Here is a 16382-nt window from a genome sequence, read left to right as displayed (position 1 = left end):
CCCTCTGCTTGGTCTAAAAAAGTAACCGTTACTGACTGCCACAATTTTTTTTCCTGATTTCTTATAGTGTTTCTTAAAACCAGAAAGTTGCCATTTGAAATGACTTTAGTTTTGTGTCATGTCTGTGATCTGCTTTTTTTCTACAAAATTAAACAACTGAAGGAACATCCTCCGAGGCCGGTGATTCCATAATTTTTGCCAGGGGTTGTACAATAGTAGAATATAAAGAAGGGGGAAAAAAAAAAAGACAATATATTCGTCAATCGCAATTATTTGTCTGACAATTAATCGTCTCCAGAAATTCCTAATCATGACAGCCCTACCGTAGAGCATGCCCATAACTAATGTAAGCGCTAATCAATGTAGCAGGTGATGCTACAAGTTTACAAAGCCACATGCTGAGTAAAATAAAGCCTCTTAAGAGCAAGGGTCTGTGCTGATCGTCTGACACGGACTTATTATGCGTTTAAAGTGAAGCAGTGTGTTTATGTATATATATATTTTTTTTTTTAAAAACGTGGTTTGCTCCACTGGCTGCTCTCCACCTCCACAGATGAAGCGAAAGGAAGCGCACTTTAAATTAATTATGTTTAACTATTAAAAATGCTTTTCAGATTTGATAAACGTTTTTAATCAACAGGCCGTAGAGTTAATTTATCAGTGTAGCTGTTGTGGAAATGTGCAATAATAATAATAATAATAAAAAAAAGAATGTCCTGTCCGCAGACTGAAGATTTCACAGAGTGCCTGGGCTTATGGTTGGCAAAGCTCCAAAACAATAATGTGAAAAGATAAATAATTACCTGGGAAAACAGAGAGAGGGAACATCCTAAACTTAAAAATCTGCATGATGGCACAGCGACATTGTGCCATTGCTTAGGGAGAGCCCTGCCACTACTGATATTGTTTAAAAATACAAAAGCACTTTTTCATCCAATTACTCGATTAATCGATAAAATAATCGATAGAATACTTGAACCAAAAATATTCAACAGCTGCAGCGCTAGAACATACCATTCATCAAAGCCACATTGAATGGTATGTTCCAGCTTTCACTTTGTTAAATATTTGTACAACTGAACTCATAAACATTCATTATTTGTATATATATATATATATATATATATATATATATATATATATATATATATATATATATATATTACGGTGGTGACCCAAACCCTAATAGTCCAAATAACCCAAATCTTTCAGAGCAGGGGTCGAAATACATTTTTAATCTACTTGCACTGGTGCTAGTAACAAAAAAAAAAAAAGTTACTTGCACAACCAAAAGTTAGTCTTATATCAACCTTAAAACTCCTCCTCTGATGTGTCAGACTCTTCCTCTCTGGGCCCGTAAAGCCCCTTTCACACCGGGGCTGCTCCCATTTGTGTCATGTGTCATCATGATGAAGCTGCGTGGAAGCAACTCAGTGCCAAAACAAGCAGCTCAACACCACAACAGCACGAGGGATGCAAAGGACGAAGCTATATATATATATATATATATATATATACACACACATATATATATATATATATATACACATATATATATATATATATACACACATATATATATATATATATATACACACATATATATATATATATATATACACACATATATATATATATATACATATATATATATATATATACATATATACATATATATATACATATATACATATATACACACATATACATATATACACACACACACACACACACACACACACACACACACACACACACACACACACACACACACACACACACACACACACACACACACACACACAAATAAATAAATGTGGCCATTTGCAAATGTTTCAACTCTTTGCATCTCTACTAAAGAGTGGCAACATGGAAGCCTCTAAACAATTTTCAAATGACCTGAAAACAAAGACTGCTCAACATCATGGTTTAGGGGAAGGATGCAAAAAGCTATCTCAGTGATTTCAGCTGTCAGTTTCCACTGTGAGGAACATAGTGAGGAAATGGAAGACCACAGTCACAGTATTAGTTAAGGCCCGAAGTGGCAGGCCAAGAAAAATCTCAGATAAGCTGAAGCAAAGGATGGTGAGAAAGGTAATAGTCAACCCACAGACCTGCTCCAAAGACCTACAACTTGATCTTGCTGCAGATAGTGTCTCTGTGCATCGTTCAACTATACAGCGCACATTGCACAAGGACATGCTGTATGATGCTGTAATGCAGAGGAAGCTTTTCTGCATACACGTCACAAACAGAGTCGCTTGAGGTATGCTAAAGCATATTTGGACAAGTCAGCTTCGTTTTTGAATAAGGTGCTGTGGACTGATGAAACTAAAATTCAGTTATTTGGACATAACAAGGGGCGGTACACATGGCAGAAAAAGAACACAACATTCCAAGAAAACACTTGCGACCTACAGTAAAATTTGGAGGTGGTTCCATCATGCTGTGGGGTTGTGTGGCCAGTGCAGGTACTGGGAATCTTGTTAAAGTTGAGGGTCACATGGATTCCAGTCAATATCAGCAGATTCTTGAGAACAATGTTCATGAATCAGTGACAAAGTTGAAGTTGCACAGGGGCTGGATCTTTCAACAAGACAACGACCCTAAACACTGCTCAAAATCTACTAAGGCATTCATGCAGAGGAACAAGTACAATGTTTTGGAATCGCCATCTCAGTCCCCAGACCTGAATATTATTGAAAATCTGTGGTGTGATTTTAAGCGGGCTGTCCATGCTCGGAAACCAACAAACCTGACTGAACTGGAGATGTTTTGTAAAGAAGAATGGTCCAAAATACCTTCAACCAGAATCCAGACTCTCACTGGAAGCTATAGGAAGCATTTAGAGGCTATTATTTCTGCAAAAGGAGGATCTACTAAATACTGATGTATTTTTTTTTTTCTGTTGGGGTGCCCAAATTTATGCACCTGCCTAATTTTGACCATGACCAGGTGTTTCTCGCAAGATTTCTGACAGAGGAGTGACAAGAATGATCAGGAGCATTGTCCAAGAGCCAAGGACAAACTTCAGAAAGACCTGAAATTAGCAGGTACAATTGTTTCAAAGTAATGCACTCAACTGCCATGGCCTGTATGTATGCTCACAAAAGACTCCATTACTGAAGAAAAAGCATGTTGAAGCTTGTTTAAAATTTGCTACACAAGATTTAGACAAGTCTGTGAAACACTGGGAGAATATGGTCTGGTTAGATAAGACCAGAACTGAACTCTTTGGATGCCAAAATACACCCCATAAATGACACCGCACATCACCCCAAAATCACCATACCAACAGTGAAGTTTGGAGGTGGGAACATTGTGGTATGGGCTTGTTTTTCAACAAACTTCATATAATTGAAGGAAGGATGAATGGAAACATGAGACATTCATGATAAAAAACAATCTACTAGGATGATGAAAATGAAACAAGGGTGGACAATTCAGCAAGCTCGTGATCCCAAACATACAGCCAAGGAAACTCTCAACTGGTTTCAGAGAATGAAAATAAAGCTGCTAGAATGGCCCAGCCAATCACCTGACTTAAATCCAATATAAAATCTATGGAAAGAACGAAAGATCAGAGTTCATAAAAGAAGTCCATGGAACCTTCAATATTTAAAGATGGTTCATGCGTTACTAGGGCAAAGTGCTGCAGTTAGGGATGGGTATTGATAAGATTTTATCGATATCGATGCCATTATCGATTCTGCTTATCGATCCGATTCCTTATCGATACCTTGTGAATTTTGTACTAAAAGTAGGCTTTACAGGTTTTCTATGTATTTCATTGAGTCTTAAAGTAAATAAATATGAAATTGGTCACTGTATCCTTGATCTCTGGACATAAATAAAAATAAACAAAACGATGTTTAACTTTGAAGTTATTAATTCCGACTGGATTCTATTGTTCTAATTTGACTTGTCAGAGAGCCGCGCAGTGTTTGGAGCTGTGTGAAAAGAACGGAGGACGATTCTCGTTTCTTTCTTGCAACAAGACAGGAGTCCCAGTTAGTAACTTTAATCCGCACAAAAGTGACTCACGATTGACATATTCAGGGATGAAAGTGGTGAAAAACAAAAAAAGCTGAAACCCAAAATTACCCCCTAACACCACCCGCATGAAAATGTTTGAATTCTAGAACCTCTGAAATGCAATATGGGACTATTCCAGACGATAAACTGGAGTGAGTGCAGCATCCATTTAGTGAGAAAAAAACGACTGTCCTTATTCAAATTCATTCCAGTAATATTCTGCTCTTACAAGGATGCAGCAGTTTTCTAGTTTGACAGATAGTTCTGGAAGAAATCACTGAAGAAATTAACACACTGAAAATACAGTTTGACTGAAACAAACTGTCATTAAACTTAAATAAAACAGGGATGAAATAGAGGTGTAAGAGTCACTAGGTGTTCACAGGAAACACTTGTTTATTTCTGTATGTATGTATGTATGTATGCATGTTCATTGTTAGCTGCTTTTATATTTTCTGTTGTGTTTCTATTCAGGTTCTTTTTGTCTCTTTCTCTAAAATTGTATATAATAATCATTAGATTATTAATATATAAGCAAAAATAAATTTAAGGAATATTACAATTTGAAAACAGATGCACTTGAACGTGATGACAGCTGCAATTGCTAATTGATAACTTTTAACATTAAAAATGCCATAGACATGCTAACGTGTTAGCATCGTTCCCGTTTTTTAAGTTATAAAATACATCTATGAACTGTTTCAGAAGACCATAACAGGTTGGTTTAACATAGAAAAGGTAAATAATACTCACAGACGTATGCTCTTTAGGGTTTTAGCGGGGTAAAATTAAGCGAAAGAAAGAAATAAATGAAGCAATTAATCGAAGCATTGCTTCAATCAGCGAACCACTGCTTCGATTGGTTCAAGGTTCAAAGCAAAGCCACGCTGCAGAAAAGTTGATTAAGGACCCACTGCAGGGTCTGTAATCAATGTAGAGAAATGATCATTTTCCTGACAAACACCTGCCAAAACAACGGCCACTCTGAAGGACCGATAACAGAATCGTTAAGCACAAAGCTTATTGATGTCGGTGGATCGAATCATTTCTTAACGATACCCGAAAGGAACCGGTTCTCAATACCCATTCCTAGCTGCAGTGCGACTTATCTTCACTAAAACGCTCAGGTAAGACCTTATACGAGTTCTGTCCATAAAGTATCGTACCTTTTATTTTAATTTTTTAAAACTATATGGATTTGATTCATATGTTCTCACGTCAGACAAGCTTGAACCCTTGTGCGCATGCGTGAGTTTTTCCACGCCTGTCGGTGACGTCATTCGCCTGTGAGCACGCCTTGTGGAAGGAGTGGTCCCGCCCTGTCGTCGGATTTTCATTGTCTGGAAATGGCGGAATGATTTGGGTTTTTTTTCCATCAGAATTTTTTCAGAAGCTGTCAGAGACTGGCACCTGGAAACTATTCGAAAAATCTATCTGGCTTTCGGTGAAAATTTTACGGGCTTCACAGAGAATAAGGTCTATTAGTACAGCTTTATGGACCCCTTTAAGGATGCTCAGCGCGCCGCGCTCCGAGCTGCGACGACACGGCACAAGCCATCGGACCATTTCTGAGCTGATGGCTCTGTGGATACGAGACCGTCGTGTGCTCTTTCTGTGGTTATCACAAGAGCTGGACATCAGCCATTTTCCGGCAGATTTCACTTTTAACAAGAGATTTTTTCATGGAAAACCGCGCGGGGCGAGACCACTCCTTCCACAAGGCGTGCTCACAGGCGAATGACGTCACCAACAGGCGTGAAAAAACTCACGCATGCGCACAAGGGTTCAAGCTTGTCTGACGTGAAAACATATGAATCAAATCCATATAGTTTAAAAAAAATAAAAATAAATAGGTACAATACTTTATATGGACAGACCTCATATTTACACTGTGTGGGTGTGAATTCACATCACATGAGGAGCGCTACGGGGAAGGAAATCCGTATCTTCTGCGGGACTGCTAAAGGTACGGACCGAGGTTCACTGAGTGGACGTACGTGACACCGGTGGGAAATACACACGTGGAACAAGAGGTGAAGCTCTTAACAGACACAGAATATTTTACATCCACTAATGCTTCAGCTGAACTGTGCCGTTTCTTTTTTCTCCCTTGTTTCAGAAGCCGTAACTGGCAACTGTCAGCCTGTAAGCTCACCGTCGTGCTGATAATCATTTGACTACATTTGTTAAATGAAGCTGCTGTAATTTAAGAAATTCGTCAAATGTAAGTGAAGAAATTCATCAAAATATTGACGTAAATTGCGAAGGTGTTTTGCTTCTTTCATCGTCCATCCACCTCAAGTTCAAAGTGCTGTTTTCTAAACGAGGCGGAAAGAATTGTATGACACAGGACCTTTAGCCGCATATGGTACGGGTACTGACATATTTGCGCATTCTGAATGGTCGGTAAGACACCCTCCGTATCTTTAGAACGGTCTCTGTAGATACGGGTCCATACCCGTAGCCACTGCCTTTCAGGAAATGATCTGACAGCATCAATTGTCATATTTGTTGTTAATTTGAGAACATTTTATTTAACTTATTAGCAGGCAGCACTTTGCAGTTATTTTATTTTCCTGTTTGTATAATGTTACAATAACTTGTTGGTTTAAACAAGCAAATTTAGGTTTTGCATTTTGTTCCCATACTGTACCAAAAATTAACTGCACTGTGACCTCAAAACTAAGGTACGTATCGAAACAAGATTTTTGTGCATCGTTACACCCCTAGTGCCTGTGATGCCCCCCAAAATACGTTCTTGTCTTAAATGGGATGACAATTTACAAGGTGCATTACAATTTCAATAAACAAACAAAGATGCAACTTCCCCAGGATGTCACTGTTTTTTACAGCATTGTGCAACTTTACACTCGAGATCAGCACGATCTTTGCAGAATTTACCATTTCTGTCTTGGCGCTTAAGGTCTCTCTCTCCCCCCACCACCACCTTTCTTTCTTTTCTCTTTCTCCAAGAAGTGTTCCAAGTCGCAACATACCCAAAACCAGCAGGTACTCCGAACGGTGTATATTTTGTTCTCGCTGTGACAAAACCAGCTGCTTACCTGCATCCCGGGCAGGTTCCCCTGAACAGGAGAGTGTGCCATGATGATGAAGATGCTGAATGGATGATGTTGAGATGTCCTTATGTTTAGTCCGTTTGTGCTAATGTTTACAAAACTGTCTCCACGGCTTGCCCAGGCTTAACAAAAATTTGTTGTACTTAAGTACAGAGGGGTTATTTAAAACCAAAAAAGAAAAGCGTCCTCCACTGCGTCGGAACAATCCAAGTAAACCAAAACAGCTAAGCAAGCTAAAAGACCTTTGCTAATGCTAACTCAAAAACAAGAACCAGGCGATGTGAGATCGCAAACAAGTGCGACAAATCACCTTTACCAAATAGGAACGCCAACGATTTTACTTCTAAGACACGAGTAACACCAAAACAACTAAATAATTATTAATAAACTCGCTGTCACTTTCTGAAAGCGTTTTTCTCTCGTTAACAATGTGTTGTCAGCTAGCTAACATGTTTAGCTGCCTAGCTAACTAGCCGACGCAGACAACCTAACAAACAGATACAGTTTTGACTGCATAGCGCAAATGTCACCCACCGAAAAAAGACGGAAATAAACCGAAAACCCAGCCGTTGCCTTTGCACCAGTTTCGACACCGGTGCTCCTAAAAGTCTGACATCTGCAGCAAAGACAAACCGCCACTGTTTTGTTTCCTCTCTCTCACTTTCCTCCCGGACTCCCGGCCATCTTGTCGGTGCTTGTGACGTCAGGATGGGCGGATCCGGATCAAATGGTCCTGACAGTTGACGCTCGCGCGGCGCGCGGTCGATGAAGTTCGTGAAGTCACAAAAAGAATATGATGGGGAAAAATAATAATACATAAGAAACAGAGAGGATTTTATTAACTGCCATAGGGTAAAAAAAGCAGGCTTGTTTTTAGCAAAATGTCCGATAGTGGCATCTGCTGGACAAAAGGAGACTCGCAGCTGTTACTCTGATGAGCTGAACTGAAATATAAGATAAGATAAGATAAGACTTTATTGATCTCACAGAGGAAAAATTCACATGTTACGTCAGCTCTTAAAAAACACACAAGATGGGTGCAAGTAGAGGAAAATGTTCATCAAACAGCATGTGCAAGGATAAACAATAATAATAATAATACTTGTAACAGTACAATAAAATAAGAATATATATATATATATATATATATATATATATATATATATATATATATATATATATATATATATATATATATATATATATAAAAGGACATATGCATATATAAACATGATTGAAATTGGAAAAAAAAAGATAGGAGCATCTTATTTACAATATGTGAAGTGGAATTTAGATGTGATAAGGTGACATTAGTGCTGGGATTCCAGCACTAAAGGGATCAGTAAGTCATTAGATACCCATATGGGGAATAAGACGCTTTATAACCGTGTTGATCCTCTTCATGTGTAGAAATAGTAATATAGTTTGACGGCTAGTAACGGAGAGTATAAATCCAGACGATGTTGTTGTTCTCTTACTAGTTTGATAGTTTCTTGCATTAATTGCCAAATTGTATTTTTCAAGCAATATAGAAATTGGTTGCAATTATGTAAATGCATAAATATCAAGAAGTGACATTCAGAGAGTGTATGAGTCAGTGCTAATTAATGCTGTTTCCTGTACAGCAAAAAATTAGATGAGTGGGTGAGTGAGTGATTTAGGATGTAGGATGTAGGACATAGGTGTCAAACTGATTCCAGAAAGGGCCAAGAAGGTGCAGGTTTTCTTTGTAACCACCAACTCCAGCAGGTGATTTCACTGATGAATAGTAGAGAAGCTTGAATCTTCGACTGGACTGGGTTGCTTGACGCGAGGACGTTTCGCTTCAAATCGCAGAAGCTTCCTCAGCTAAAATTCTTGCTCTGGAAGTCTGACTTCTGTCTGACTCTTGTAGAGACAAATGAACAGAAGCCAACAAAAGCTGGAGTTTTAAACCTAACCAGACCCCTCCTACTGAGAGGCAGACTGCTATAGGCTAGTGACTAAACAATAGCTCTAATTAGCAACTATTGTGCTCTAGTTAGCACACCTAATGACAGGACAGCTGTCCCTCCTAATGATGGTATGGATGCCTTTCTTGATGGCTCCCTTGATGACTCTCCTGATGACGTGAATGACTCATTACCATGAACAAAAGACTGAAACTCCTTTGACCTGAGTACCCCATTGTAAACAGGGGACAAAGCGTATCTCAGACCCCCTCCCCGGTTAAGGCTGGGTTTCAAACGTTTCACAAAGAATGCCTCCTTGACCCCTCTCTCAAACCATTTCTTCTCTCTGGCTAATATGTTAACTTCCTTGTCCTCAAACGTGTGTTAGTGTTGTGTGGGCCGCCAGAAGAGGAGGTACTGCTGGCCCACCACCAGAGGGCGCCCTGCCTGAAGTGCGGGCTTCAGGCACGAGAGGGCGCTGCTGCCACGGACACAGCCGGGGGTGACAGCTGTCACTCATTATCTCATGACAGCTGTCATCCATCTACACTTCATCATTCCACTCCATAAAAACCGGACGTCATCTCCACCTCGTTGCCGAGATATCATCTACCTGTGAAGGTAATAGTCTCAGCCTTAACACTAAACTGTGTCTTAGTCTGAACTCTTTTTGCAGCCGCTTTCCTGTGGTGTTCCTTATCTGAGAGATTGGGGTTTGGTGTGATCAGCGACGGCTTCGCTTCACACCCCAACCAGATAAGTGGTTAGACAGGAGCTGCACGAGTGTGTATTAGAGGTGGAGGTTGACTTCCCACCATTGCTGTTACTGGGTGTGCACGCACTCGCATCTGATTGTTTTTGCTCCTCCCCAGCAGTACCAGATCCGACACTCGGAGACGGTGGCCACCTGGGGACTCGGAACTTGGCGGCTCCAGTATTCTCCAGGTTCGATGGCGGAGGAAATCGTGTGGTTCCGGTTCTTCTCAGGACAGACGTCTTCTATCCTCGAGCCTGCCCACACATCACCTTTGTGAATTGACTGTTTGCTCAAATTCTGTAATCCTCTGTGTTTTTGTTGTGCTCTTTCACAACAGTAAAGTGTTCATATTCGACTCTTTCATTGTCCGATCATTTACGCCCCCTGTTGTGGGTCCGTGTCACTACACTTTCCCAACAGTTAGTGTCTTTAAGGTGGAGATGAACTGCAGACTGAGGTCCACTGGTGCCCTCTCTGCGGTGCTGGTACAGTCTTTTGTGTAAAGGTTGCTTAGTCTCACCTATGTAGTGTTCGTTACAGTTTTCCTGACATCTGATTGAATACACTACATTGCTCTGTTTGTAACTAGGGATCATGTCCTTAGGGTGAACTCATTTCTGTCTCAAGGTGTTAATCGGTTTAAAGTAAACTGGGATTTTGTGCTGTCTGAAGATCCTCTGTACTTCACTGTCCTTCACTGATGAACATCACTTTGAGCAGATGGGAAGAGTTCATCAGTGAAATCACCTGGTGGAGTTGGTGGTTACAAAGAAAACCTGCACCCTCTTGGCCCTTTCTGGAATCAGTTTGACACCTATGATGTAGGATGTGTTGGGTCTGCAATGATTTTTGTAGCAGCATTGGGCAATGTCCTTGATGGGAGTGCCAATGACCTTCTTAGTTGCTCTCAGCACTCTCTGCAAGGCCTTATGGTCCGTGGCAGTACAGCTGTCATGCCAGATAGAGATGCAGTTTGTTAGGATGCTCTTGACCATATCTGAGGAAGTGCAGTTGCTGGTGGGCTTTCTTGGTCAAGGAGGATGTGGGCCGGGTCCAGGTCAAGTCGCTGGAGATGTGCACCCCCAGGAACTTGGTGTTCTGGACGATCCCTACAGCAGCGCCTCTATGGAGGGGCATGTGTGGGTGGGCTGGTTCCTTCTGAAATCAACAGTGACCTCCTTTGTGTTGTCGACATTCAGGTTTAGATTGTAATTGGTGCACCAGCCCACCAGACGTACCACCTCCTCTCTGTACGCCAGCTCCTCCTTGTCCTGAATCAGACTCACCAATGTCGTGTCATCCGCATACTTTATGATGTGGTTGGTAGTGGAGCAAGCACCACAGTCATGGGTCATCAGGGTGAAGAGCAGCAGGCTCAACACACAGCCCCGAGGGGAGCCGGCGCTCAGCCAGATGGTGTCGGACTCTGAGGTGTTGCTTCTCAACCATACAGACTGTGGCCTGCCGGTGAGAAAAATCATGCACGGAAATACACCCCACATGGCCAAAATGTCATAGTTACCGTTCCCTTGCAATGCAAGTGATACTTCATATCTGAGTCTCTCTAAGTAACCATTCCAGCGGTATTCAAGGATCCCCCAAAGAGACGGAAAAGACCAACGACAGTGAGTGGCCACCTTTGGTTATTGGTTAGCATCTAAATCTCAAAACCATGCAGTAAGACAGTTGTGTAATTATTTGTGGTACGAATAACTTCATAATGCAGGTGTCTGCATCGCCAAACACCTCTGTCCAGTGACCATGTCTTCATCAGCTCTTCCCAGGCATCTCTCGATTTCATAATACCTCAAAGCCTTTGAGGTCCTTTGTTCAAACACTTTTTTACATGTGATATGATTCCACAGTTGTATATCATTCTCGTTTTACATTTTACTTGGTCCACATTTTATTTTATTTTATTTTACCTTATGTTTATGTTTATATTCTGAATAATTTACCGTTAAATTTCACTATCTTTTATATTGGCTAAAAATTACTTGCACCACGGAAAGCACCTTTTTGGAGTTGCACTCAAATCTCGTTGTAATGCAAAGTACAATGACAATAAAGGCGATTCTGCTTCTTCTGATTCTGATCTGATACAATTATGCACATACTTTTTCAACCAAATACTGCAGTAATTCTACCAACAAGAGTGGACAGCAAACAGAGGTTGCAGTTTTTACAGCAGCTCTTGTGTCCCAATGTACTGCATGATAATTAATATATAATCAGTGAACACCCAACAGAGAGGATTGTGGATCAACGGCATTCAACTATTTACCCTTTACAGTAACAGTGGCAATTCTTCCCAAGTACAAACCCAAACTCTATGCAGTCATCAACACCCCCCACAACAATGCCAGAAAATGAGAGCAAGCATCAAACACCACATAACAATAAGTCAAACAATGGAATATCCCATGAGTCTTTGCACTCAAACAGCCTCACTTCCTCCTCTGGTCACCACATAGCTCCGGCAAATATGTTTCAAGGTTAGAAGAACTGGACTTTTGAATATCACCGGCAGATTTTTCAACAAAATAGCAGCATGGTAAGTAAAAGCTCTACAGTCTGACAGCATTCCTCATAATCCGAGGACCAGAGTAAACCTGCATGGTACGTATGTTCTGTAAGATTAGAGCCATTCATAACTTTTTAAGTCAACAACAAAACTATGAAATCTGTTCTTACATCCACTGGAAACCAGTGGGGGAGGACAAGATATGCTGATTTAAGAAAGCAGCAAAAAGTGTGTGTGTGTGTGTGGGGGGGGGGGGGGGGGGGGGTGTACAGTTGTGTTCAAAATAATAGCAGTGTGTTTAAAAGAGTGAATAAAGCTCTAAATCTTTATAATAGCTTTTATTTCATGCATGCAAATGCATTGGGTACACTGCACATTCTATTCTAAATCAAAACATGAGGAAAAAATATCTAATTTATTACTTTACAGAAAGTGAAGAATTAAATTAATATTAGTGTGTGCAAAAAATAGCAGTGTCTGCATTTCTGTGAAAAACAAAAAACAAAAAAACAGGCGTCAAACAGGTGGCCCTTATTTAAGGATGAAGGTAGTAAATGTACATGCTGGTTGTCGTGCATTAATCTCTGAAAAATGTTCCAGACATTGCTCAGAAGAACAGCGTACTTTGATTAAAAAGTTGATTGGAGAGGGAAAAACATATAAAGAAGTGCAGAAAATGATAGACTGCTCAGCTAAAATCATCTCAAATGCTTTAAAATGGAAACAAAACATGAAAGATGTAGGGAAAAAAAAAAGGAAAGCCACCATTCAAATTGATCTTTGCCAGAATGGCAAAGACTCAGCCAATGGTCAGCTCCAAGGTGATTAAAGAAAGTATAAAGTTACTTGTGAGTAATGTAACAATTAGAAGATGCTTATGTGAAGCCAAGCTATGGACAACAAGCCCATAGCTGAGAGAAGCAAGTCCCATTGCTGAAAGAAACAACATGTGCTGAAGAGGTTATAATTTGCCAAAGAATACATTGACTGGCCAAAAGAGAAATGGTGAAACATTTTGTGGACTGATGAAAGCAAGATTGTCCTTTTTGGGTCAATGGGACACAGACATTTTGTCAGATGTCCCCCAAAAACTGAATTCAAGCCACAGTACACTGTGAAGACAGCGAAGCATGGTGGTTTCTCATACTATGGTCTCAGGCCTATTTATCGCATACCAGGGATCATGGATCAGTTTGAATTGAATCAGGTTACTCTTGGAAAAGAGATGTCAATCTCAATGAGTTTTTACCTGGGTAAATAAAGGAAATGAATGAATGAATGAATACATCAAAATATTTGAAGGGGTCATTTTGCCTTATGCCAAAGAGGAAATGCCTTTGAAACTGGTGTTTCAACAGGACAGTGACCCCAAACACACCAGAAAGTGGGCAGGATCTTGGTTTCAGACCAACAAGATTAGTGTTATGGAGTGGCCATCCCAGTCCCCAGACCTCAATCCAATAGAAAACTTGTGGAATGACATAAAAATGCTGTTTCTGAGGCAAAAAAAGAAAGAAAAAGAAATGCAGAGGAATTATGGAATGCAGTCCAATCATCCTGTTCACAGGAGCCAGAAGTTGGTTGACTCCATGCAACACAGATGTGAAGCAGTTCTCAGAAACAGTGGTTATACAACTAAATATTAGTTCAGTGATTCACGGGAAAGATAAGCCTTCAGGCATTTTTCAGTTTATACAGTAAATATTTGAGTTTGTAAAGAAAAAATGCAGACACTGCTATTTTTTTCAACAGCCTAATATTACTTTTTCTTCACTTTCTGTAAAGTAGTAACAAATTTGATAAATGTTTCTTCATGTTTTGATTTTGAATAGAATGTTCAGTGTTCCCAATGCACATGTGTGTGTGGAAATAAAAGCTATTACTTGTATAAGGATTTTGAGCTTTACTTACTTTTTTAAACACACTGGTGTTATTTTTAACAGGACTGTGTGTGTGTGTGTGTGGGGTGTGTGTGTGTGTGTGTGTTGCACCATACGTATGGCACGATCTTTGATCCTGAATCCTTTGATTTGGATTATGGTGATTAAATCAATTAGCAAACAGAATTTAAATTTACTGGTAAAGGATCAAAGGTCAAGATTCTTATTCATTTGACACTGACTACATGATGAAAGCCAGCCAACCAGACAGACAGAAGAGCAGCGAGAAAAGCATAACTTCCTTGGTTGAAAGATTAGCAAGCAGGAAGAAACATGAGGAACAAGAGTCAAAGGTCATCTAGCAGGATGAAACATCATGATTGAAGATCAGTAATTAAATCTGAGTGATTAAGAAGAGCAGCGCTCAGAATACAAATCACTTGTTGGATCAGGATCAAAGCTCAGCTGCAGAATCCAGAATGTTAGAGAAGTGATTAAAGGCATAATAACCCTACAACAATGGAAAAGAAGGAGATAAAATATGTGCCCTCTGAGTGTCCTTCTAATGATCAGTATTACTATTACTATTATTATTGTTCTTAGGATACCTGTTGACTTATGCCAGCTTGCAGAAAAGTGTACAATACGCAATATGAGGCCTTTAATTTTATTTTCTGTCATCATTAAGCTGGCCTTCATACATTTCTCCACAGGGGGGGCGCTGGTGTATAAGTGGGGCTGCAGCTTGCGTCCTTGGATGCTGATGTCGGTGCACCATCGGAGTGCCGCATCTACAAATAACGATTCTGGCACAGCCGTCGCATTTGCGCAGCCGACAGGTTTTTAGCTGCGGGGAAGTTTTAATTTTACAAATCAGAATCCAGAATCTTCAAAAAGGATCCACTGCGCCAGTTACACCAGCATGTTAAATGCAAATCCACATTACAGCGCCTGCATTTGGAAACAATGTTACTGTGGAAAATAACCTTGACATTGGATTTGAATGAAAAAAAAAATCAGTGTGAAGGCGAGTGATGCATTTATGCATCATTACAGCGGACTGAGGGTGTAACAGTCAGTTTTTAGGTTCCTGAATGAACACTGGCGCATTTTTCTGCACAGTCTATAAGCAAAGTAGGCCACTTTTCTGTCTATAAATGGTCAGCACGGACCGCGGCTCCTGACTGTGCGCGTCCAGCGTTTAAACTCGTGCCATGGGAAGCGCTGCCTCCCGCCTTCGTGCGTAAATTATGTAGGACAGGACGGGGATGCTTTGTTATACCTCCATCTGAAAAATCCCTGCCGGTAAATGTGAGGGGAAGAAGAATATTATAATAATAAGAAGAAAAAAGAAAAAAGAATCCTCCAGATCACCCCGGTGGTCTTTATCCGATCTTTGACAGACGCGGAGCGCATCGCGACTGTCCGTGAAGCCAAGGAGGAGAAAAAGATGGACATCACGGATCAGGGAGCACAAATGGAGCCGCTTTTACCGACGGTAAGACGGAAAGAGACACGATTTATCGTGTGTGCTCTGCAGACGTTTCGTGTCGCTTTGTTTGTTTGTTTGTTTTTTTTAGGGGGATGATGGATGATCGGTGCGCGTTTCCTTTTCAATGAACCTCCAGTCTTTCCATGATGTGGTTTTCATGTGGGCCATGTTTGGACAGTTTCACTGGCTTCATGCAGCATATCGTGACACAGGCGGATGCTGCACATCCAACACGGACAACATGGATTTAATCGCCTCTTCACAAATGCATCTATCTGCGCGAATGGCACATATTTAGAGCCTATAATTGTGTTTCGGCCTGCAGAAATATGACTGTTTATTTGCGGACTGTGTGTATGAAACCTGCGGTCATGCTGTTGCTTTAATTGCGCAAAGTTATTACACTAAGTGAGAACACAAAGTCCTGAACATCCTTAAGGACACAGTAGGTGTGTGTCAGCGGTTCGAAGCCCTCCTGGTTTACTCTACTCACAATGGTGCAGAAACAAAGGCTTTTGGAAACTTTGACATAAATGTTGCTGCAGATGACAATTCATCAAACACTCCATGAACCAGTTTGATTCCGAAATGTTAAGTATTTGGCTCATGAATGATTTCCTGAAGCAAATGCTTCGGTGAGCATTTGAAGCTTTTTGAAACAGTAAATCATTTTTCTAATTTTTTTT

At 40.4% G+C, this 16382-nt stretch overlaps 2 protein-coding genes across 4 annotated transcripts in view; one reads left to right on the top strand and one right to left on the bottom strand.

Moving 5' to 3' along the window:
• The window catches only part of stk24b (serine/threonine kinase 24b (STE20 homolog, yeast)), a 52706-nt gene extending 44893 nt beyond the window's left edge, over nucleotides 1–7813 (bottom strand). Inside the window, exon 1 of one of the 2 annotated variants that reach the window (XM_034177011.1) lies at nucleotides 7098–7813. In XM_034177011.1, coding sequence (XP_034032902.1) covers nucleotides 7098–7139 — 42 coding nt within the window. In that variant the 5' untranslated portion in view covers nucleotides 7140–7813. The remainder of the gene's footprint in view (nucleotides 1–7097) is intronic. The other variant, XM_034177019.1, reaches the window with a different exon arrangement.
• Nucleotides 7814–15311: 7498 nt separating this feature from the next.
• LOC117515994 (sodium-driven chloride bicarbonate exchanger-like) overlaps nucleotides 15312–16382 on the top strand; it is a 106257-nt gene continuing 105186 nt past the window's right edge. Inside the window, exon 1 of one of the 2 annotated variants that reach the window (XM_034176843.1) lies at nucleotides 15312–15702. In XM_034176843.1, coding sequence (XP_034032734.1) covers nucleotides 15655–15702 — 48 coding nt within the window. In that variant the 5' untranslated portion in view covers nucleotides 15312–15654. The remainder of the gene's footprint in view (nucleotides 15703–16382) is intronic. The other variant, XM_034176858.1, reaches the window with a different exon arrangement.

The sequence above is a fragment of the Thalassophryne amazonica genome, chromosome 1 (assembly GCF_902500255.1).
Source record: "Thalassophryne amazonica chromosome 1, fThaAma1.1, whole genome shotgun sequence".
In the NCBI taxonomy this organism is placed as follows: Eukaryota; Metazoa; Chordata; class Actinopteri; order Batrachoidiformes; family Batrachoididae; genus Thalassophryne; species Thalassophryne amazonica.
The sequence above is the reverse complement of the archived record's forward strand: the minus strand, read 5'-3'. Positions and strand labels throughout refer to the sequence as shown.